Source organism: Leptonychotes weddellii, chromosome 6 (assembly GCF_054177405.1).
Source record: "Leptonychotes weddellii isolate Sample4059 chromosome 6, ASM5417740v2, whole genome shotgun sequence".
NCBI classification, from domain to species: Eukaryota; Metazoa; Chordata; class Mammalia; order Carnivora; family Phocidae; genus Leptonychotes; species Leptonychotes weddellii.
The window spans coordinates 78244648-78267333 of NC_138374.1; the positions used below are offsets into that span (position 1 = coordinate 78244648).

At 43.3% G+C, this 22686-nt stretch overlaps 1 protein-coding gene across 1 annotated transcript in view; it reads left to right on the forward strand.

Moving 5' to 3' along the window:
• DNAH14 (dynein axonemal heavy chain 14) overlaps positions 1-22686 on the forward strand; it is a 305056-nt gene that overhangs the window by 262869 nt on the left and 19501 nt on the right. The window contains exons 74-79 of the mRNA XM_081823173.1: positions 1341-1443; positions 3331-3558; positions 10217-10414; positions 12514-12713; positions 16439-16599; positions 17498-17694. Coding sequence (XP_081679299.1) covers positions 1341-1443; positions 3331-3558; positions 10217-10414; positions 12514-12713; positions 16439-16599; positions 17498-17694 — 1087 coding nt within the window. The remainder of the gene's footprint in view (positions 1-1340; positions 1444-3330; positions 3559-10216; positions 10415-12513; positions 12714-16438; positions 16600-17497; positions 17695-22686) is intronic.

Here is a 22686-nt window from a genome sequence, read left to right on the forward strand (position 1 = left end):
AAAAAAAAAAAAAAAAAAAAAAAAAAAAAAAAAAAAAAAACATTGGCCGTGTCCTGTCTTTCCTGTTTGTACATATGTACGCCACTTTTTCTGAATCACTGAAAGTAAATTGCCAACATGATGCCACTTGAACCCTACATACTTCAGCATGCTTATTGATTATCTAACCCACAGGACCTTAGCATATCTAGCCTATTGGCCCAATAATAACTTTTACTGAAGAAAAAGAAAGACAAAGTTCTGGTCCAGGTTCTAATTCAGGATTTCTCGTAGCATTCAGTTGTTGAGTCTCTTAAATCCTCTGTATTCTAGAATTGTTCCTCAGTCGGTCTCTTTCATAACTTGGACATTTTTGAAAAGCACGAGCTGGTTACTTTGTCAAATGTCCATCCGTTTGGGTTTGTCCGCTGTTTTCCCATGGTTACATGATGGTGAGGCAGCGCGGCAGGAATGCCACCGAAGAGATGTGTCCTCCTTGCTGCACATACCCGGAGGCACACAATGTCCATCTGTCCCATTACATTTGACCGAAGTGGCATCCGCCACCTGTAGGGTTTTCAGACCAGGTCAACATCTCAACCTTTCACCCACTGGTCTTAACAACCACTGAGAATGTTTGACTCAATTAGGACTCTATTATTTGCCAAATGGTGACTTTCTAACTCCACAGTTCCTTCTAAATTGACCAAATGATGTTCTACCCTGAGGAAGAGGCTTCCCCCCACCCCCATTTATTCATTGCTCTGTTTATATCAGTCACGGGTTCCCGTTTTATTCCATGGCATATCGTCTGTTATCACCGTCATTTATTCTCATGTTCAGTTGTTTCAGATTTGACCCCTGGAACATGTCATTTTGTTCTTATTTTGTCATTTTTCCAAGGTTTTTTGCAATGAGTGTGTATCACTTTTGTGTTTATAGGTGGAAAAACTACTTTTCAAAACTGGGAATTACTGGGTCTTGCGCAAATTTCTGTGCAGCATGAAAGGCCACGGTGGACTAATAGGGCCTGTAGATAATTACTGCAACAAGCCCTAGGTCACTTCAGACATTGAGATTCTGTGATTCCTAAAACATGTTGGTTTGGCTTAATTTTTTTACACTAGGGGTGCCTGGGTGGCTCCATCAGTGAAGCGTCTGCCTTCAGCTCAGGTCGTGATCCCAGGGTCCTGGGATCGAGCCCCGCATCAGGCTCCCTGCTCAGCGGGGAGCCTGCTTCTCCCTCTGCCCCTCTCCCCTGCTTGTGCTCGTGCTTTCTCACTCTCTCTCTCTCTCTCTCAAATAAAATCTTTAAAAAAAATTTTTTACACTAAAATATTTATAAATTTTGTATTTTGCAGATTTAATAGCCCAGATGTGACAATAGACCCTGAGTTTAGGCTGTGGTTAAGCTCAAAATCGGACAGTTCTTTCCCAATTCCAATTCTTCAGAAGAGTTTGAAGGTAAGGACAGAGTAGAATAGATTTTGATGTTGCCTAAGGAGCACAGTTTGAGTGTAAAGTATCTTGCATTCATAATTCCGAATTACGAAGGGATTCCTGACTCTAGCATGCTGACCTTCTACTCTGTGCTCCCCATGCACTGTGGGCCAGGAAGGACACTAAGATAGTAAATGAGCTCCCTGCTTTCAAATGATTCACAGCTTGATGGACGTTTTGTCCAACCAGGATGCTTAGAGTTCCAACAGTTATAAACCAGAACGCATGATCTCTGTCCTTTTCTCGCCCTTCTTCTCTGGCCTTTTCCTGTCTCTGCTCCCCCAACCATCCCATGGTGCAATCTCTGGAAATGCTCTGGCAGGAAGCAGGTTGAAAGCAGGTGTTGGGGACAGGGGACCAAAGGCTGGCAGGGAGGGACAGACATAGAACTTCCAGGGACGTTTCACCTCAATCCGGTCCATTGCTCTAATTAGCAAAATACAGCTTCACTTCAGATATGAACAACTTTCTTCCCCAAGATAACATTTTCTCTCTGTCTCTCTCTCCCCCCTCTCCCACTGCCCAGCTCCCCTCCTGCCTCCCCCCTTCATATGTCGTTCCTCATGGGGCTGCGCAGATTTTTACTTTTGGAGACACAAGCAGGAGTCTCCAAAGATTCAACCCTGAGCCTCAAGGCACGACACTCTGCGAACACTTTCTCATGTGTGCAGTCAGGGCTTTCTCAGCAAACGTTGCAGACAATCCGTATTAACAGATATTGAAAGGTAAACATGCCTTGGAAGGAAGAGAACGTCTGCTCTACTAGGTGCTTCTTACAGCTACGTGTCCAAGTTCTCAGGCTGATAAGACTCATAGCCATTTGCTTAACACTCCAGGGACTGTGAAGACCCAGCTACCTCCTCCTCTCTCCCCAGAGAGAATCTCTTTGCGTTCCAGAGCAAACTGGAACGTCTCTCTGTCTCTCACTGTCTCTGGAAGGAGGGGCTGCTCTGTAAGACTTTCTATATAAGCACCAAGTTTCATCCCCACTATACACATGCTCAGGGTGCATCTGGCCCCCCCATCACCCCGTGGGGATCAGAGCATGGAGGAGCACCGTGAGCTCTGATCCTTGATCCAGAAACAGTGGTTCATGTACACACACATCCATGTGTCGTATATACAGACCCACACAGATCTGCACATCCACACGGTTTTTATACATGAATACGTGTGTGTACGTGTGTGTCTGTGTGTGTATATGTGTAAAATGTGCAAGGAAGGGAACATTTCAAACCTTGTACAGTTTGGGAGTTAACAGCCATGCTCTTTAAAAAGCCCCCTCCAACTGAGTCTCTCCCCACTTCACCTCTGCCCCTCCTCACTGCAAGTCTCCTAGTTAGGAAGTCAAGCAAAGGGAATTTTAATGGAAGCTAAATAGCTGGGTAGTACACCAAGTTCATTGTTCTCCTTTTTAATGTCGGTGCTGACAAGATGGTTCTGTTGGCTCCACTGGTTCTCTGTCTCCTTTTCTTGGGCACCCCCCGCCCCCCCAGCCCCCCATCTGTCACCTCGCTGAGGCTGCTTGGCCACCACTGAGAGTTTTGACGACAGTAGCTCTTCACTGTCAAACTTTCTAGAATGCTGTGATTCCAGAATGCTAGACTTCAAGCAAACAGGAGTGCTTTTAATGACAGTCTTAACTTTTCATTTTAAGATCTGAATTGGAACAGTAGGAAATCAGGTACAATCCTTTAACAGAAATTTTCAAATGAAAAAAGACTAACACAAGAGTTCTTACTTGCCAATGACTCTTGCAAACAGTTACACTCTTAGCCCGCTCTCTGAGCAAGCGTCCCCTTGATCAGTGCCTCCACTCACCTGCTGTCATTACTCATCTCTATTTTAAAGATCGCAGTGGAAAATCCCCAGGGACTGAAAAGTAACTTACTACAGACCTTTGGATATGGTGGGAGCGGAGAGGTAACAGAAGAGATACTTGAAAAACCTGACTGTGGACCCTCGTGGAAAAAACTTTTATTCAGTTTATGTTTTTTCAATGCTGTGATCAATGAAAGAAAAAATTATGGAATACTGGGCTGGAATATTGCTTATAAATTTAGTTCTTCGGACTTGGCGGTAAGTGTGATATCTTCCAAATAAACACTAATGAATAAATCACAATAGGATACTAACTGCCTAGTGTTTGTCCACACAGATACTAAGTATCTTCCTGGTGCTGGAAAATGAACTCTGTGACCAGTAACAAGGGCTAATGCGGAGAAGCATGAACCAGGAAGCCAGCTTTTCTGGAAACAGATCACAGCCCCCCACCTACGGATGTACAAGCATTTAATCCAGTGGGCGGTGGGCGAGCTAACGAGCTCTCAGGCTCTTTGTTCCCTTGGCCAAAAAAGAAAAAAAGCAGGATAGGGGAAGGGAGGGCGGACACCAGTACCTACTTGAAAGAGTTTTATAAGAAGCCGACTGGTTAACATAGGCTAGGCTCTCAGGACAGTGCCTGACACACAGAAACCCCTGCAAATGTGTCTGCCGTTTCTACCAGATTTATTTAAAGTAAGAGCTTGTACTGACCCACCGCAGGGGGAAACACGTAGCTTACTGTCTTTCTTTACTATTCTCTATCTAGAACCTTCTATTTGCTTGACGTTGCCTGGTGGTTTTTTTTACAGCTAAAGTGAACAGGTGGTGACACCTGCTTAAATTTTCACCAGGTTAGAGCAGATACCAAAAAACTTTCTGAGCAAAATCTTGATTCTGCCTCTGGGTACCTGCCCCCGAGACCCACCCTGGAAGGGCACCTTTCCTTCCCTTCTAGGGCCTCCTGAGGCTTCACAGCTCTCTGCACGCGCAGCTGCCTGTCCCCGCACGTGCAAGTGCACGCTTGTGCCCCCAGCCAGAGCCTGACATGAAACAGCCGTGCTCTGGGTGTTTGCCAAGGAATACGGGCTCAAGCACATTTGTCCAAACCACACTCAAAGCTTAATCAAAAGGCTAACAGTATACTGGGGGAAAAATACCTGTAGCGTATATTATGCAATGGCTAATAGGCTGATTATATAAAGACCTTTTTTTTTTTTTTAAGATTTTATTTATTTGACAGAGAGAGACACAGCGAGAGAGGGAACACAAGCAGGGGGAGCGGGAGAGGGAGAAGCAGGCTTCCCGCGGAGCAGGGAGCCTGATGCGGGGCTCGATCCCAGGACCCTGGGATCATGACCTGAGCCGAAGGCAGATGCTTAACGACTGAGCCACCCAGGCGCCCCTATATGAAGATCTTTTATAAATTAATAAGAGAATGATAACTACCCCAATGGGCAAAGGACCTGGTTAGGCATTTTGCAGTGTAAATACAAAAAGGCAAAAAGATTATGAAAATGTATTCCATTTCATTAGTAATTGCGATGTTAATTTTATGTATCAACTTGACTGGGCCACAAGACCCCCAGGTGTTTGGTCAAGCATTATTTTGAGGATGTCTCTGAGGGTGCTTCTGGTTGAGATTCATATTCAAATCAGTAGACTCTCTCTAACGTGGTGGGCCTCGTCCAATCAGTTGAAGGACTGACCGGCACTAAAAGGAAATCCTCCTGCCTGAATGCTTCGAACTGGAACATTGGCTCTCCCTGGGTCTCCTGCTGCCAAAAGCAGGTCTTGACATGTGTCAGCCTCCATCGTTACATGAGCCGCGTCCGAATGGTAAATCTCTGTAGACATATATGGTTCTCTAGAGAAGCCTGACGAATACAGTAATCAAGGTAACGCTCATTAAAATCTCATTAAGATGAGATGGCACCTTTCACCCCGCCCCCCGGTGGCTAAAACAAAGCAGCACAAATGCAGAGAAGTGGGGGCTGTCTCCTGATGCTGCTGCGATTGTTACTAACTTTCTGGGAGGCAAAGAATGCCTAGTATCATTGATTTAGAAAGATAGCTCACATTTATAGGCTCGTTTAATGAAATTACTTATAACAGAGATTGAACATATGATGTCATTTCTGTGTATATATAGAACTCATTTCCCTTGCAGATGGTTTTTAAAGAAATACATCCAAACCATCTACCAGGGGGATGAATGGTAGGACTGGGATGGCCAGTGTCAGCAGGGGCACTTTGTCCTGCGCAGAGCTTGGGCCAATACCATCAGCAGCTCTCGGTGCAGGCTGGAAGTCACCGGATGGTGCCCTAACTCTGGCATTTTGCAGAGAGGCCTGACTGGAAACAGCTGGTGACATCATGGCGCTGTGGTCCAGAGAGGTACCCTTCCCCTCCTGCCTTCCCCCTCTTTGTGTGGCAGATGTGAGAGTAGCCTTGCCAGTGGGAGAGAAAGCCTGGGTGGGTGCCAAGCTTCTGACCGTCTGGAGGTTCCAGCTGGGAACTTCGTGCGGAACGGGCTCTATGCACAGCCCCCCTCAGGAACAAAGTGGGCACTTCTGGTTCCCTGGGAAGTTGAGTTTGGACATGGCTCCTCCCACTTGGGGGAGTCCCCGCCAGCCAGCTGGTGGTCAGGTAACTTGGGGTTTGCTCAGGGGACTGGCGGTCTGACCAGTGCTATGTCCTAGCCCACGGGGCTTAGCATTAGTGGACCCTCCACTGCACGCAGGGCCACTGAAAGCTTCCCCAAAACCAGGACCTCAGCCCCATTGACAAGGCCAAGAGAAACAACCTATCTAATGAGACCCAGTGGCCAGGGAGAGAAAGAACATAAGCAATAGAACAGAAAACTGTCAGAGGCCGTGAAGAAATACACGTTTCACACCTGTATACATGCACATACGTGTTTCATGTGCATGACTTTTTTAGGTGCACACATATCACGGTTTTTTTTTTAACTTATTGACAGAAGAACCAGCAGGATGGTTAAACTGATTTTTAAAAATATAGGATCCCTGCTCAGCGGGGAGTCTGCTTCTCCCTCTGCCCCTCACCCCCACCTCGCTCTTGTGCTCTCTCTCTCATTCCCTCTCTCAAATAAATAAATAGAATCTTTAAAAAAATATATATATATATAGGAGAGCAGAATTATTTGTAAATACTGAGAGAAATTGTAATGAAATACGATTGCTAAGTTATATCCCAAACTGATAAATGCCCTGCAGGCAATAAAATTGTGCCTTTGGTTTGTAAGTTGCTTTATGAGCCAGACAGCATTTGTATTTCTCTAGGACAAAATTCATCTGCATTATCATCAGAATCACAGGCAGGGCTCTCAGTTTTCTGTAAGTTAGCAACTACTCTGACAGAACTTTATGTGCTCTGACCAATAGCACATCAAAACAGAAGTAGGTGCTCCTGGAATATTCGATAATCCCCTTGAAAGAGTGCGTCAGACACTGTTTCAGTGGGGCATGGAAAAGATACGTGCTCACCCTTTTACCTATTTCCAGATTTTGGAGTTTTTATTTTTTTAAAAAAGATTTTATTTATTTGAGAGAGAGAGAGAACAAGCATGGGGAGGGTAGAGGGAGAGACACACTCCCTGCCAAGCAGGAGCCCGATGTGGGACTCAATCCCAGGACCCTGAGATCATGACCTGAGCAGAAAGCACACGCTTAACCCACTGAGCCACCCAGGTGACCCTAAATACAGATTACTTAAAAGGAAGACTCATACTACAAGAAAAATTCCTCTAATCGCCTTAAGCTAAAAATACTAACCTGTCTCAGCAGAACCTAGAGGTGGGGGAGGAGGGGCTTACGGTGCAGGGAGGAGTCCCTGTGAAGACAGGAAGGAGCACAGAGCAGTGGAAGGGCAGAGGAAGAAATGGGAACATAGATGCTTCCATGGGGGGCGGGGGGTGGGTCATTGAAGTCTTCTTTCCATTTGAAAAAAGAAATGTTATTTTAATAGGAATTCAAGGAAAGGAAAGGTCACCTATAATGGAAACACTCTGACGTCTAAATTAGCGAAGAAGAAAAAGGAAAATAGCAATCTGATCAAACTATCGAAAATAAGAAGAAGGGAGAGAAACAACCAAGTACAATAAGTAGTAGCAAAGTCCTATGGAAGGAACATTATCAAGCATTATTTGAAATGTAAACAGACTGCACTCCCTCATTAGGAGACACATGCAATTTGTATGAAAAACATTTAAATTAATGGAGACAGCTTAAAACTACCAAGAGACTAAAAACAGCAACAAAGCAGGAATGGCAATGTTCATATCAGACAAGATAGAATTTAATCTGAAAAAGCACCAAACAGTAGAAAGAGAAACAATTTGTGAAGATACAACATTCATGAGAAGAGTTGACTTTATTATAGAGAGCCTCCTCAGGCATGGTTTTAAGTGGTTTATGGATTGATTAACCTGAGCCTCACATCAACCCTATAAAGAGGGTGATATCATCTGCATTTTACCATTGAAGTACAGAGAGGCTGAGGAAGTTGCTGGAACAGACAGGATTCAAACACAGGTGATCTCAGTCACACTGTGTGTTGATATTCGTCAGACAATAGCCTGCGGTAGCACGCACACACCCACGTGTGTGTGTGTGTACAGACACATACATACACATGTACATCACATGTGCGCATTCCTGTGTAATTGTTGTGGGAGTTTCAAAAACCTCTTTCAGAATTAGCTCTGATAAGCAAAAGTAAGACCGATACTAGAATAATATCATCAACAGACTTGGTGAACAGAGGTGTACAGAACCTACCATCCCTCCAGCAGACAGTAAATACTTCTTTGATGTATCTAAGGAACTCTTAGAAAACTCAACCATGAACATGGCCACAAAGTAAAATCTATAATTATGGGCCACGTGCTCTGATCACAACCTAAGAAGTAATAAAAACTTGGCCCCAAAAATCTTAAGGTGGAAATTAAGAAACATACCTCTAGATAATTCTTTTATCAAAGAGGATATTAAAAGGAAAAATCACAAAATAAACACAAAGGAAATGAGATTCCTTCATACTGAAAATGATACAACAGTACAAAAATATGCTCAGAAAAAAATAAACTATGGTCTTAAATATCTTCATTATTAAGAAAGGCAGTAAATTAATATTCATCTTAAGAAATTAGAAAAAAAAATAATATGAACTAAAATAATATAATTTTAATAGTAATAAAATAATATACAAAAATAGAAAGGAGAAATCCAAAAATTGGTTTTTGATAAGACAGATAAAGTTTGAAAATCTATATGAACCCAATGATTTCTGGGAAAACATGAATTATCAAAATTGACTCCAAAAGATATGGAAATTTTGAGTAGATCAATTGCTATAAAACATTGCAAATAACACCAGAATGAAATGGTTTCATGGCTTAGTTTACTCTGGACTTTAAGAAACAGAGATATTAATATTATTTAAGCTGTTCTAAACCTTAGAAAAAGATGGCAATCTCCCCAATTCATTTTATGAAACCATAATTTTAATATGAATACCTGATAAAAATAATATACATAAGAAAATAGGTTAATTTTACTTAGGACTCGATGGAAAAATTCTATATAACCTATTAATAGGCTTCAGCAATGAATCCAAAGAATAATACTCTATAACCAAGTAGGATTTATTCCAAGAATGGTTCAATATCTGGAAATCCATAACTCACTCTATATGATCACATCAGTAGATGCAGAAAAGGCTTTTATTATGAATGTGGGCACCATTCCTGACAATAATTCTACAATATAGGATTAAAAGGGACTACTAAATATGGAAAAGGCCACCAAAAAACTATTTAAAATATCATTTTAAATAGCCAACACTGAAGTTGTTTTTACTAAAATCCAGAATCAAAAAAAAAAAAAATCAGGGATGCCCATCCTCACCATTGACACTCAGCATTGCCCCAAAGCTCTAGTCAATGCAGGACACAGAGGATATCATTCCCATCAACGATGTAAAATCATGTTCATTCATATTAATGATGAGGGAATAAGACGAAAACTGTATATAAGAGATCCACTGTCCAGTTGCAGGGTGGGCGTATGCTAGCCTAGCATTTTTGGAAGAAAGGGAAACAAGATGAAAGGGAGGGAGAGTGCTGGTTGCAGGAGGCATGGGGTGGGGGGAAAGGAGGAGGAATGGGGTCCACTTACTTTGCATGGAGTTGTGAGAATGTCTGTGCACAGGGGACCCAAGAAACGGGGCACAGAGGGGGCTACGGCACAGGGTGGGGGTGTCTGATGGTGAGAGCAGGGGATGTGAGGAGGACACTCGCATTCCCTTGTTTACCCCGATGTACCTCTGAATTTAGCGCCACCAGCTGGTTTTGTCTATTCAAAATAACAATTGTAATTCAAGAATTCAATGTTTGTCCAACAACAAAAAAGAATTAATGGATGAAAATGTAATCCTAATATTTTTATTCCTCTTGCTATTTCCATATACAATTGACACTTGAAATGCGGGATCAGGGTCACTGACCCCCTGTGTGGTTAAAAATCCACATATAACTTTTGACTCCTCCCAAACGTAACTAATAGCGGACTATTGACTGGAAGCCTTACCGATAACATCAATTAACACGTATTCTGTATGGTGTATGTATAATATACTGTGTTCTTATAATAGCCCAAGAAAAGAAAATGTTATTGAGAAAATCATAAGGAACAGAAAATACATTCAAAGGACTGTGAAAAAACCCACATATACAGGGACCCACATAATTCAAATGCATTGCTGTTCACGGGTCAGCTGTATTTTTAAAGAGAAAATATCTGTGTCTGTTTGAGAATTGATGATTTTATGTTAAAACATCCCAGTGAGCTGCAAACACGTGCTGAAATAATAAAAACTGGTGGATTTTCCAAAGGTCTCCATCAAGATTTTGGAACATGCCCTGAGCACACAGTCCAGTATTTCGTGGCCAACACTGCGCTACCTGATTGGGGAAGTGATTTACGGTGGCTGGGTGACCGACACGTGGGACAGGCGATGTTTGAACACCCTTCTCTACAAATTTTGTAATCCTGAAGTGCTGAGAGAGGACTTCAGTTTCTCCAGTGATGAAGTAAGAAAATGTATTTCCTTACATCACTCGCTTACCTAAGTGTTGTTGCATTCTTTAAAATCTGCGTTTAAAGAAATTTTAATGTTCCCTTTCAATGGCTCTTATTAACTTCCAGTGTTTTTTTAGAAGATTTTATTTGTTTATTTGTCAGAGAGAAAGAGAGCATGAGCAGGGGGAGTGGGAGAGGGAGAAGCAGGCTCTCCGCTGAGCAGGGAGCCTGATGCGGGGCTCGATCCCAGGACCCCGGGATCATGACCTGAGCTGAAGGCAGATGCTTTACCGACTGAGCCACCCAGGTGCCCCTGTTAACTTCCAGTCTTACAGACATAATTTGGCATTACTCTAGCAGTTAACATTTCATCTATCCATCCGTACTCTCCAGGCCAGAGGAGACCTGGATATGACCTCTGTTCCCTCAATCATCCCGATTGACAGCAGTCACCCTGATGGCAACGTCCTCCTTCCCGTCTTCCATCACCTCCCCTGTGCAAACCCCTATGCCTCTGTAAACCTGTCCCTTCGCAGAGACCCAGACGGAAGACACACAATGGCCCCTAGTCCCCAGACATCCTGTGACTGTACTGGGTGAAGGTCGGCAGCTCTGGGCCTGGGATCCTGTCTCACTTCCTGGGAGCACCCAGAGGTCCCTGTCCCCATGCCCCGGGCTCTTGGCTCTGCCCTCTGCGCCATCCTTCCAGTTCCATAGAAAGGGGCCCATTTTTATAGCTAACCAGTTTCTTCAGCAGCTTCCCTTCTGCAGTTGAACTGCAGTCTGGCGTCCTCTTCACCTTCTACTGTCTCTGTCCCTTTCACACCAAGCTGACACCATTCACTGTTACGCTCTGTGACTTTCTGGAACCAGTTTGTCATCCTCTCTAATAGAGGTGAACCAGCACATGTCCCAGCAGCTCAGCTGTGTCCTGGTGGCTCAGGGTTCCCGGGGAGTTACGGCCAAGACGTCAGCTGGGGCTGCGGTCATAGGGCTTCACTGGGGCGGGAGAAGCCACTTCCAAGGCCACTCACGGGACTGATGGCCAGAAGCCTCAGTGCCTCCACGTGCGGGATCCCCGGGGCAGGGGGGGGCAGCGTGGGGGTGGCTCCTGACCACCACCGATGGGGGATGTCAGGGGATCGGGGTCATGCAGCTGGCCACCCCCTGAGCAACCGAACCACCCAAGAGAAACGAGGCTGCAGCACCGTGTACGAGCTGGTCCCCTCCGGTCCGCGCTCTGTCAGAAGAAGCCGGCCGCACAGTCCAACCTCCATTCCAGGAGAGGAGAAGGCAGCTCCATGTTTCAGAGGGTTGGAGTCCAAGAAGCCAGATAGTTACGTTCGTCCCCATTGCTAAACAGGGTTTTGAAGGCCCGTTTTCTCCCAGTTAGATGTGACTCTGGGAGTCAGCCTTACTGAGCAGCACCAGCTACAGCGAGTCGCAGGAAGATACCTCCGATGGCCTGGGAAGAAGAGCCCTCCTATGCCCATTAAGGAGCTTGTCAATTTTTGAAATTTTTATTATTGATTTTATAACTGGAATTTTTTTAAAAGATTTTATTTATTTACTTGACAGAGAGAGACACAGTGAGAGCAGGAACACAAGCAGGGGGAGTGGGAGAGGGAGAAGCAGGCTTCCCGCTGAGCAGGGAGCCCGATGCGGGGCTTGATCCCAGGACTCTGGGATCATGACCCGAGCCGAAGGCAGATGCTTAACGACTGAGCCACCCAGGCGCCCCTATAACTGGAATTTTGCACCTTTTGTCCATCTTCCCCATTTTGCCCACCCCCCACCTCCCAAGCGGTCAGAATGATTCTTCAGCTCAGCGTCACATTCCTTGTATAGGTCTTGCCACAGTGAAATGGTGTATGGAGGCTAGACTGCGTCCGCTGTGGGTATGACGCAGGGAGGCAGCGGGCAGTGAGAAGCAGCCTAGCCTTTAAAGTCTCTCTTTTCTCAACAAGAAAGTTATTGTGCAGATCAATACAACTCCACCTAGAACTAAGAAGGGCCTTCTGTATACACTTCATGGGCAGCAGTGTCTTCATGCATTACGGAATGTAAGAATCGGTCTGGGCAGAGACTGACGACATGGTTAACTCTTCAGAGACGTCAGCCAGTGCCCAAATCTGCGAGCATCAGGGACTGCATACACGTCATCCAGTCCTTACCTGACGACGACCCTCCAGAGCTCTTAGGGCTGCACCCCGAGGCCATACGGGGCTGCAGGGAGATCCAGGGCCAGAAGTTCATTGACAGCCTCATCGTCCTGCAACCCAGAGCCACCACTGCAAACCTCATGATCAGGTAAGAACCCACTAGGACGAATGTTTAGCTGGAAATCACTAAATCATTAAGAAGGCTTAGTTGGAAATGAGTATTTAATAATTTGAAGAGATACAATGCTGAACTTGTGGATAAAGAAGTCTAAAATATAGTGTAAAACCTAAAACACAGTCTAAAAATAGAGACTAAATCCTCCAAATGATAGAGGTGAGTAGATGCACACAGGAGTGCATGTGCACGCACACAGAAATATAATTACCAAGCACGTGGCGGGTACTCAGTAAATGTTTGTGGAATGAGTGCTGGTACTCTACCTAGTGAGTGGCATTTTTAAACTGAATTAGTCTCAGTGTGAAATGTCACATTTACTTCTCTAGGACAGGGAAGGATCCCCGTCACAATAAGTAAGAGGACGGTGTGGTCAAGAGGTTAGCTCTGCCCTTAGAGGCCTGTGTGGCTTACACTCTGTTAGTCACACCGCCCCGGTACCCTCACTCTGCTTATCTGTACATAGACACATCGCCTGTCTACCCATCAGGGCCATCGTGAGCTTCAGACGGTCTCACAAAGGTACCCCAAACTCTCCAGCCTCATCAGCCTGTAACTGTAAGATAAGGTCATATGTTGTTAAGGCCACGACTACCTGGGTGAGCTCCCCAGAGAAGTGTGTTCCTGCTCTGTTCACTCAGAGCTGCTCAGGACACAGGCAACACACACAGACTGGCTCTGGGTTCAAATCCCAGCTCTGTCACTTGACTTTGCAAACTTGGGGGTGCCAATTAAGTCTTTTGTTTCGGGTTCATCATGTTTAAATTAGAAATAATAATAGTGCCTAGCAGGGCTGTGCTCAGAATACAAGTTCCTTATGTAAGTTCGGCCTAAAAATCTAGTGTTCCAATTTGCAAGTCTAGGATTTTAACAAGCATTTTTAAAAGGTCTTTGAATAGTGTTTGGTTCCATCTACAAACTTAAACACTTTCAAATATGGTAACATTCATTACAAAGTTAACGTACTTCAGCTAGCTGACTGCCAAACCCTCTCGAGTCTTTCAATAAATCTTATAAATCTAATAATTAAACAAATATGCTGGATCTTAAACTCTCTTACTTTTTTTTTTTATTTATTTACTTGAGAGAGAGAGATAGCGAAAGAGAGAGCATGAGCAGGGAGAAGAGGGAGAAGCAGATTCCCTGTGAGCAGGAAGCCCAAGATCGTGACCTGAGCCGAAGGCAGATGTTTAACCAACTGAGGCACCCAGGTGCCCCTCTTATATTTTTAAATATATCAACTTAGGTGGTTTCAACCTAAAGTCATAAATTTATTTTTTTTAAGATTTTTTATTTATTTATTTGAGAGAGAGGGAACACAAGCATGGGGAGCGGCAGAGGGAGAAGCAGACTCCCCACTGAGCAGGGAGCCCGATGCGGGGCTCGATCCCAGGACCCTGAGATCATGACCTGAGCCGAAGGCAGACGCTTCACTGACTGAGCCACCCAGGCACCCCTAAAATCATAAATTTAAACCAATTTCTCAATTATCTGTTTTAAGTTGGAGTCCCAAAGCTGACCTTCAGGTTTTAAGAGCCCCGAATCTTTTAACTATCCCAAATATTTAAAACACCAACATGTACAGATTCCCCAACACAAAACTATTGTTACTTTGATTTGATTTTGATTCTGTTAGTCTTGTCTACACCAGCTTCTAAGTCTTCCCTACGTTGAGAGATGCTAAGCAGGGACCAGGGGCATCACTGTCCAGGATGCGTGAGTCTGCCTTCTCAGGGCTTAAGGTTGGAAAAAACCCAAGCCAATAAACTAAAACAGAAATGTCAACCACAACATGAATTGATTCTTATTGGCAACACTCATAGGATGCCTTGAGCCCTGATTAGAGTTGTCAACAACATAGTAACAACCTCAAAACCTGTGAGGTGACAGTCACATCGCCCACACCCCTGGGTCTCAACGACGTGTGCCCCAACAGACGCATAGACTCACAGACTGGGAGTTACGCTTCATTTGCCCTGCAGGAGAGCTGGGAACACTGGCTCCACTTGGGGCCTCCGTGCTCTCCCCTCTGGTGCACAGGGGCCCCCACTCTAGGTAACTACCCCGTGACCTTACCCTAGGCCCCTCCTTCTACAGAAGCTGTGGGTTGAGGCCTGGGTTTTGTGGAGAATAGCTGCATACCGTCAGGATCTTCCATCCACGGATTCCCCCGTCAGTAAGTCACCCTGAATAAAACTCTTCTCCGTCTGGAAGATACTTGACTGACCCTCCTCCACCTTCTAACAGGCTCTTAACATACATGTGTATTTTTTTCCACTTACCTCTCAAACCTCTGAACCCATGGGAATCCTGTACTCTTAGGGTCTTTCCTGTCTCTTTGGACCATGAAACTCCTGCTAAAATGGTATCTGATTGGATTCTCACTATGGCTTTGGCTATTTGGTGACACAAAATAGACATACCTGAGCACTCATTTCACTGACTGAGTGAATGTATCCTAACTATTTACAATATAGAAGGAAAGCTGCACACAGAGAGGAGGTCATTGGAAATCTTCCAGTATGTCCCCAGAATATCAGCTTAAATTCCCCGCACATCCTACAATAGTAATAGTAATAATAGTAATTCTGTACTGTTGGTCTTCAACAAATACACCAGTCAGAGATGAGATGATTGTAAGGGGCTGCTTCTCATGAGCACGTGGAATAGGTTAATTGTGTCCCTCTGGTTCATTTTGGGGAGGCTATGATTACTGCAGTTAGGCTGCCTTTACTCAAAACGTACTTGAAACTTCTCTGTGTGAGCGGACTTAAAAGATCTGTCCCGTTCAATGTAACCACCTTGGTGGTAGCAAACGTTTGCCCTCTGGAGATGTTTGCTTATTGAAATCGTCTGATCTTTTGAATCCTGATGAATCCCACCAAGTAACCCTACTTTCAAGTCAAAACCTAAGGTTTTCCTACTGCACTGCCTGCAGCGGTATCTTCCAGACTATCGCTTTTACCTTCCAGGATGACCCTCGTTTGGGTGTGTGACCCGGGCTGTTACTGAAAGCCGGTCCCTGCTGGTATTCAGAGTAACTGAGTGGGACGCAAAGTAGGTACATCCCATGTCCGTCTCCTCCACTCACGGTAGGGAGGTGCGGTCGCCATCCCGAGCCCCGGTTTCAAAGAGCTGCTCCAGCTTCAGCGTTTCCTGGCTCTGTTTGTGTCCCCCTAACACAAGGATGCGCGGTCAGGTTGCCTGCTTTTCTTCATTCCGCTGGTGGCACTTCACACACATGCATTCAGAGGATGCAGAGTTGACAAGTTTTAAAGTTTTAAAACTTTAAAAATATGGGGCGCCTGGGTGGCTCAGTCTTTAGGTGTCTGCCTTCGGTTCAGGTCATGATCCCAGGGTCCTGGGATCCAGCCCCGCATTGGGCTCCCTGCTTGGCGGGAAGCCTGCTTCTCCCTCTCCCAGTTCCCCTGCTTGTGTTCCCTCTCTCGCTGTCTCTCTCTCTCTGTCAAATAAATAAATAAAATCTTTTTAAAAAAAACCTAAAAATCATGTTTTGTTGTAAATGTCCGCAGTGCATTGGGCAGTTTCCTCATCTGTAAAATGCAGCAAACTCCACGGTCCTTGCCTGTAGCTCTGTGGCTCTGGGAGGCTATGTTGGCCCTCAGACGGGACCCATCGGAGGGCTCTCCCGGTTCAAACAGATCTGAAGCTCGTTCTCCTCCTAATTCTTTCTGCAGTCGTGAGCAGAGTAACGATGAACTGGTGATGGAAATTTTATCCGACATGATAAAGCGGCTGCCAATGTCTGTGGAGAAGGAGGAATGTTCTGGAACTCCCAGCACCTTGAAGTACATCATGTCCAGCCCCATTTGGGAGTCTCTTTATAAAGGTATCCAAGGTAAGCAGGGGATAGGAGTGGTGGCCTCAGGGAAGGACTCTGGCAGCAAGAGGAAGGAAGAGTGGAGGTCCCACCAAAGGGAGCGCAGAAATACAAAGCCTGAGTGAGCGGGAGAGCGGACTCTGTCCAAGCTGAGAGATGGAGAGCAGACAAGAAAACGTTGCTGTGGCTTTGTCTTTGCTTCTGTTTTTGTTGAGGCTGGGACGAGGTGAGGTGGGGGAGGGGTGGCCCCAAGACTAGAGGGGAGGGAGTCATCCTTGTGGCAAAGCAGGCCAGGAGCAGCGGGGTTTGGAGGGGCCCTCGACTCTGAGCAGCAAGGCTCCGGGGGGCCAAAGTGCAGGGTGGGGCAACCGGCCCGATTAAGTTGTCAACATCCATAGCTTAACCCTCGAAAGAAAGTTCATCTGGGGACCCAGTGCTGAGCAGTAGTCTATGCGGTCAGTGCTGTTGCTGAGTCTGCACCACAGCCGGCCAACAAGGGCTGTGGCCAAATCCAGCTACCGTTCCTTCTCGATCAACCTAAATGCGAAAATGGTTTTTACATGATTTTATTGGTTAAAAAGAAAGAAAGAAGAATATTTTCGGCACATAAGTATCATGTGAAATTCCAGTTTGAGTGCCCACAAATATTCATTGGCGTGCAGCTGTGCTCACTCATTTTCATGTGTGGGTGCCTGTGTTCACATGGCCAAAGCAGGGCTGAGCGGTCGTGACACAGGAGGGCCCCAGAGCCTGCCCAGTCACTGATTTCTGGCAAAAAAAAATAAAAATAAAAATAAGTGTCTCGATCCCTGGTCTGGACACATGAAGTTCCTTTGATTTCCAAAGCCTATATTTCTCCATGTAAAGCCTCCTTTTATCTGAAAACTAACATTATTTTCCGTCTGTTTAAATCCAGGCTATGATCCCCTTATCCATTGCGCCTTGCTATCCTTTCTGAGCCAAGAAATTGAACGGTTTGATAAGTTCTTATTGGTTGTGCATAAGTCTTTGAAAGACCTTCAACTTGCAATAAAAGGGGAGATCATCCTTACCCAAGAACTGGAAGAAATATATGGCTCTTTCCTTAATATGCGAGTACCCATGCTGTGGCAGGTAAGCACTACCATTCCCAGCTCGCTTGCTCCCCAGGGCCTTGGTGAAATACTCCGTTACCACTGACCTACTTGTGGTGTGAGTGTGTATGAATTTATTGGCAATTCCACTTAGATAAATTTAAGACGTATTGTTAAATTGTAAGTTTCAGAAAATGATGTCATTTTAAAGATAATAAAACCTATATACTTACGTGCACGTATATGTGCTTATAAAAACACACGTGCCTCAAGATTCAAGATACCCAAACAAAAGTTTTGGGAGAAAATGCACAAGCAACTCCTAAGAGTGGTTGCCTGACATGGGGGAATCTTGAGGGTCCTGTGGGCAGGGAAAGAGGCTTTAATTTTACATCTCCTATATCAATCACTGTATCTTACTGTACTATTTTGATTTTTTATCATATTCGTATCTTTTTAATTTTTATGCCAGTATCATTGACATACAGTGTTAGATTAGCTTGGCGGGGTATAGGATAGTGATTCCACAATTTTATACATTACTCAGTGTTCGTCGGGACAAGTGTCCTCTTCATCCTCATCACCTGTTTCCCCCTTTCCCCCCACCCACCTCCCCCTCTGGTGACCAGCAGTGTGTTCTTCATAGTTAAGAGTCTATTTCTTTGTTTTGTTTTAAGATTTATCTGAGAGAGAGAGAATGAGCAGGGGGGTGGGGCAGAGGGAAAGGGAGAAGCAGACTCTCCACTGAGCAGGGAGCCCGATGCGGGACTCGATCCCAGGACCCTGAGATCAAGACCTGAGCTGAAGGCAGATGCTTCACCAACTGAGCCACCCAGGCGTCCCGAGTGTTTTTTGATTTGTCTCTTTTTTTTCTTTGTTTTCTTAAATTCCACATATGAGTGAAATCATATGGTATTTGTCTTTCTCTGCCTGACTTATTTCACTCACCATTATACTCTCTAGGTCTATCCATGTTGTTGCAAATGGCAAGATTTCATCCTTTTGTATGGCTATGTAATAGTCCATTGTATTTATATATACACCACATCTTCTTTATCCATTCATCTATCAAAGGACACTTCAGTTATTGGTTATATTGGTCTTGGTTATTGTAAATAATGCTGCAATAAACATAGGGATGCATATATCTTTTTGAATTTGTGTTTTTGTATTCTTTGAGTAAATACCCACTAGTGGATTAATGGAAATGCAGTAATTCTATTTTTAATGTTTTGAGGAACCTCCATACTGTTTTCCACAGTGACTGCACCAATTTGCATTCCTACCAACAGTGTAGGAGGGTTCCCCTTTCTCCACATTTGTTCCAACACCTTTTGTTTCTTGTGTTTTTAATTTTAGCCATTCTGACAGGTCTGAGTCCATATCTCATTGTGGTTTTGATTTGCATTTCCCTGATGATCAGTGATGCTGAGCATCTTTTCATGTGTCTGTTGACCATCTGCATGTCTTCTTAAAAAAAAAAAAAAGATTTGAGAGGGAGAGCACAAGTTGGCGGGGGGGGGGCGGGGAGAGGAGGAGGGAGAGAGAATTTCAAGCAGATGCCCCACTGAACACGGAGCCCAACGCAGGGCCTGATCCCATGACCCTAAGATCATGACCTGAGCTGAAACCAAGAGTCAGATGCTCAACCGACTGAGCCACCCAGGTGCCCTCGGCATGTCTTCTTTGGAGAAATGTCTGTTCATGTCTCTGCCCTTTTTTTAATTGAATTATTTTTGGGTGTTGAGTTGTATAAGTTCTTTATATATTTTGGATACTAACGCATTATCAGATATGTCATTTGCAAATATCTTCTCCCATTCCATGGGTTGCCTTTTAGTTTTGTTTCCTTGGCTGTGCAGAAGCTTTTTATTTTGATGTAGTCCCACTAGTTCATTTTTGTTTTTGTTTCCCTTGCTTCTGGAGACATATCTAGAAAAACACTGCTATGGTCAATGTTAGAGAGATTACTGCCTGTGCTCTCTTCAAGGATTTTTATGGTTTCAGGTCTCACATTTAGGTCTTTAATCCACTCTGAGTTTATTTTTGTGTATGGTGTAAAAAGGTCGTGCTGACTCACTCTTTTGCGTGTGGCTGTCCAGTTTTCCTAACACCATTTGTTGAAGAGACTATCTTTTTCCCACTGTATATTCTTTCCTCCTTTGTTGAAGAGTAATTGACCATATAACTGTGACTTTATTTCTAGGCTCTCCACTCTGATCCGTTGATCTATGTGTCTGTTTTTGTGCCAGCACCATACTGTTTTCATCACTACAGCTTTGTTGTGTATCTTGAAATCTGAGTTTGCAGTTGGATGGAAATCTTAGTTTGTTATTCTTTTTTGAGATTGCTCTGGCTATTTGGGGTTCCATACAAATTTTAGGATTGTTTGTCATAGTCCTGTGAAAAATGCTATTGGTACTTTGATAGGGATTCCATTAAATCTGTAGATTCCTTTGGGTAGTTGGGACATTTTAACAATATTTGTTCTCCCAGTCCATGAGCATGGACTATCTTTCCATTTGTTTGTGTCCTCTTCAATTTCTTTCATCAGTATTCTATAGTTTTCAGAGTACAGATCTTTCCACCTCTTTGGTTAGGTTTATTCCTAGGTATTTTATTATTTTTGCTGCAATTGTAAATGGGGCGGTTTTCTTAATTTCTCTTCCACTTTGTTATTGGTGTATAGAAATGCAGTGGATTTCTGTATGTTGATTTTGTATCCTGCAACTTTACTGAATTTATCAGTTTTAGCAAATTTTTTGGTGGACTCTTTTGGGTTTTCTATATATAGTACCGTGTCATCTGCAGATAGTAAATCCAATTTGGATGCCTTTTATTTCTTGTCTGATTGCTGTGGCTAGCACTTCCAGTACTATGTTGAATAAAAGTGATGAGAGTGGACACCCTTGTCTTGTTCTTGATCTTAGGGGAAAAGTTCTCAGCTTTTCACCACTGAGGATGATGTTAGTGTGGGTTTTTCATATATGGGCTTTATTATGTTATGTTCCCTCTAAACCTACTTTGTTCAGGGATTTTTTTTTTATCATGAATGGATGTTGTACTTTGTCAAATGTTTTTTCTGCATTTACTGAAAGGATTATATGGCTTTTATCTTTGCTTTTATTGATGTGATGTATCACGTTGATTTGTGAATATTGAACCATCCTTGCATCCTGGGAATAAATCCCACTCAATCGTGATGAATAATTTTTGTAATGTATTGTTGGATTTGGTTTGCTAGAATTTTGTTGCAGATTTTTGCATCTATGTTCATCATGGATATTGGCCTGTAGTTCTTCTTTGTGTGTGTGGCGGGGGGTCTTTATCTGGTCTTGGTATCAAGGTAATGCTGGCCTCAGAATGAATTTGGAAGCTTTTCCTTCTCGTATTTCTTGGAACAGTTTTAGACGAATAGGTATTAACTCTTCTTTAAATGTTTGGTATAATTCCCCTGGGAAGCTGTTAGGTCCTGGACTTCTGTCTGTTGGGAGCTTTTTGATTTAATTACCAGCAATTAAATTGAATCACTAATCTTGAAATTTTATATTTCTTCCTGATTCAGTTTTGGGAGATTATTCATGTTTCTAGGAATTGATCCATTTCTTCTAGGTTGTCCAGTTGTTGGCATATAATTTTACATAATCTCTCATAATCCTTTATTATTTTGTGGTGCTAGTTATTATTTCTCCTCTTTGACTTGTTTATTTGAGTTCTGTCTCTCTCTCTTTCTCTCTCTCTCTCTCTCTTTGAGGAGTCTGGGCTAGTTCTATCAATATTGTTGATCTTTTAAAAAATCCAGCTCCTGGTTTCATTGATCTATTCTATTGTTTTTGTAATCTCAACTTCATTTATTTCTGCCCTAATCTTTATTATTTCCTTCCTTCTACTGGTTTTGAGTTTTATTTGTTCCTCTTTTTCCTGCTCCTTTTAGGTGTAAGGGTTAGATTGTTGGAGATTTTTCTTCTTGAGGTAGCCCTTTGTTGCTATAAACTTTGCTCTTATAACAGCTTTTGCTGCATCCCAAAGATTTGGGACTGTTATATTTTCATTTTCATTTGTCTCCATGTATATTTTTAATTTCCTCTTTGATTTCTTGGTTGATCCATTCATTTTTTTTTAGTAGCATGTATTTAACCTTCATATATTTGTGTTCTTTCCAGATTTTTTATTGTGGTTAACTTCTAGTTTAATAGCACTGTTGTCAGAAAAGATGCATGGTATGACTTCAGTCTTTGAATTTGTTGAGACTCATTTTGTGGCCTAATATATGATCTACTCTGGAGAATATTCCATGTGCACCTGAAAAGAATGAGTATTCTGCTGTTTTAGGATGGAATGTTCTGAATAGATCTGTGAGATCATCTGATCCAATGTGTCATTCAAAGCCACTATTTCCTTATTGATTTTCCATTTGGATAATCTGCCCACTGATGTAAGTGGGGAGTGAAAGTCCTTTAATGTTATTGTATTAACTATTTCTTTATGTTAATTAGCCGCTTTATGTACCTGGATGCTCCAATGTTGGGTGTATAAATATTTACAATTGTTACATCTTCTTGTTGGATTGTCCCCTTTATGATTATATAGTGTCCTTCTTTGTCTCTTGTTACACTCTTTGTTTTAAAGTCCATTTCATTCAATATAAGTATTGTTACCCTGGCTTTCTTTTCACTTCCATTTGCATGATAAATGTTTTTCTAGTCCCTTCACTTTCAATCTGCAGGTGTCTTTAGGACTGAAATGAGTCTATTATAGGCAGCATATACACAGGTATTGCTTTTTTATCCATTCTGTCACCCTGTGTCTTTTGATTGGAGCATTTACTCCATTTACATTTGCAGTAATTATTGATAGGTATGTACTCATTGCCATTTTGTTACTCATTTTTTTTTATTATTTTTATGTTATGTTAATCACCATACATTACATCATTAGTTTTTGATGTAGTGTTCCAGGATTCATTGTTTGCATATAACACCCAGTGCCCCATGCAGAACGTGCCCTCTTTAATACCCATCACCAGGCTAAC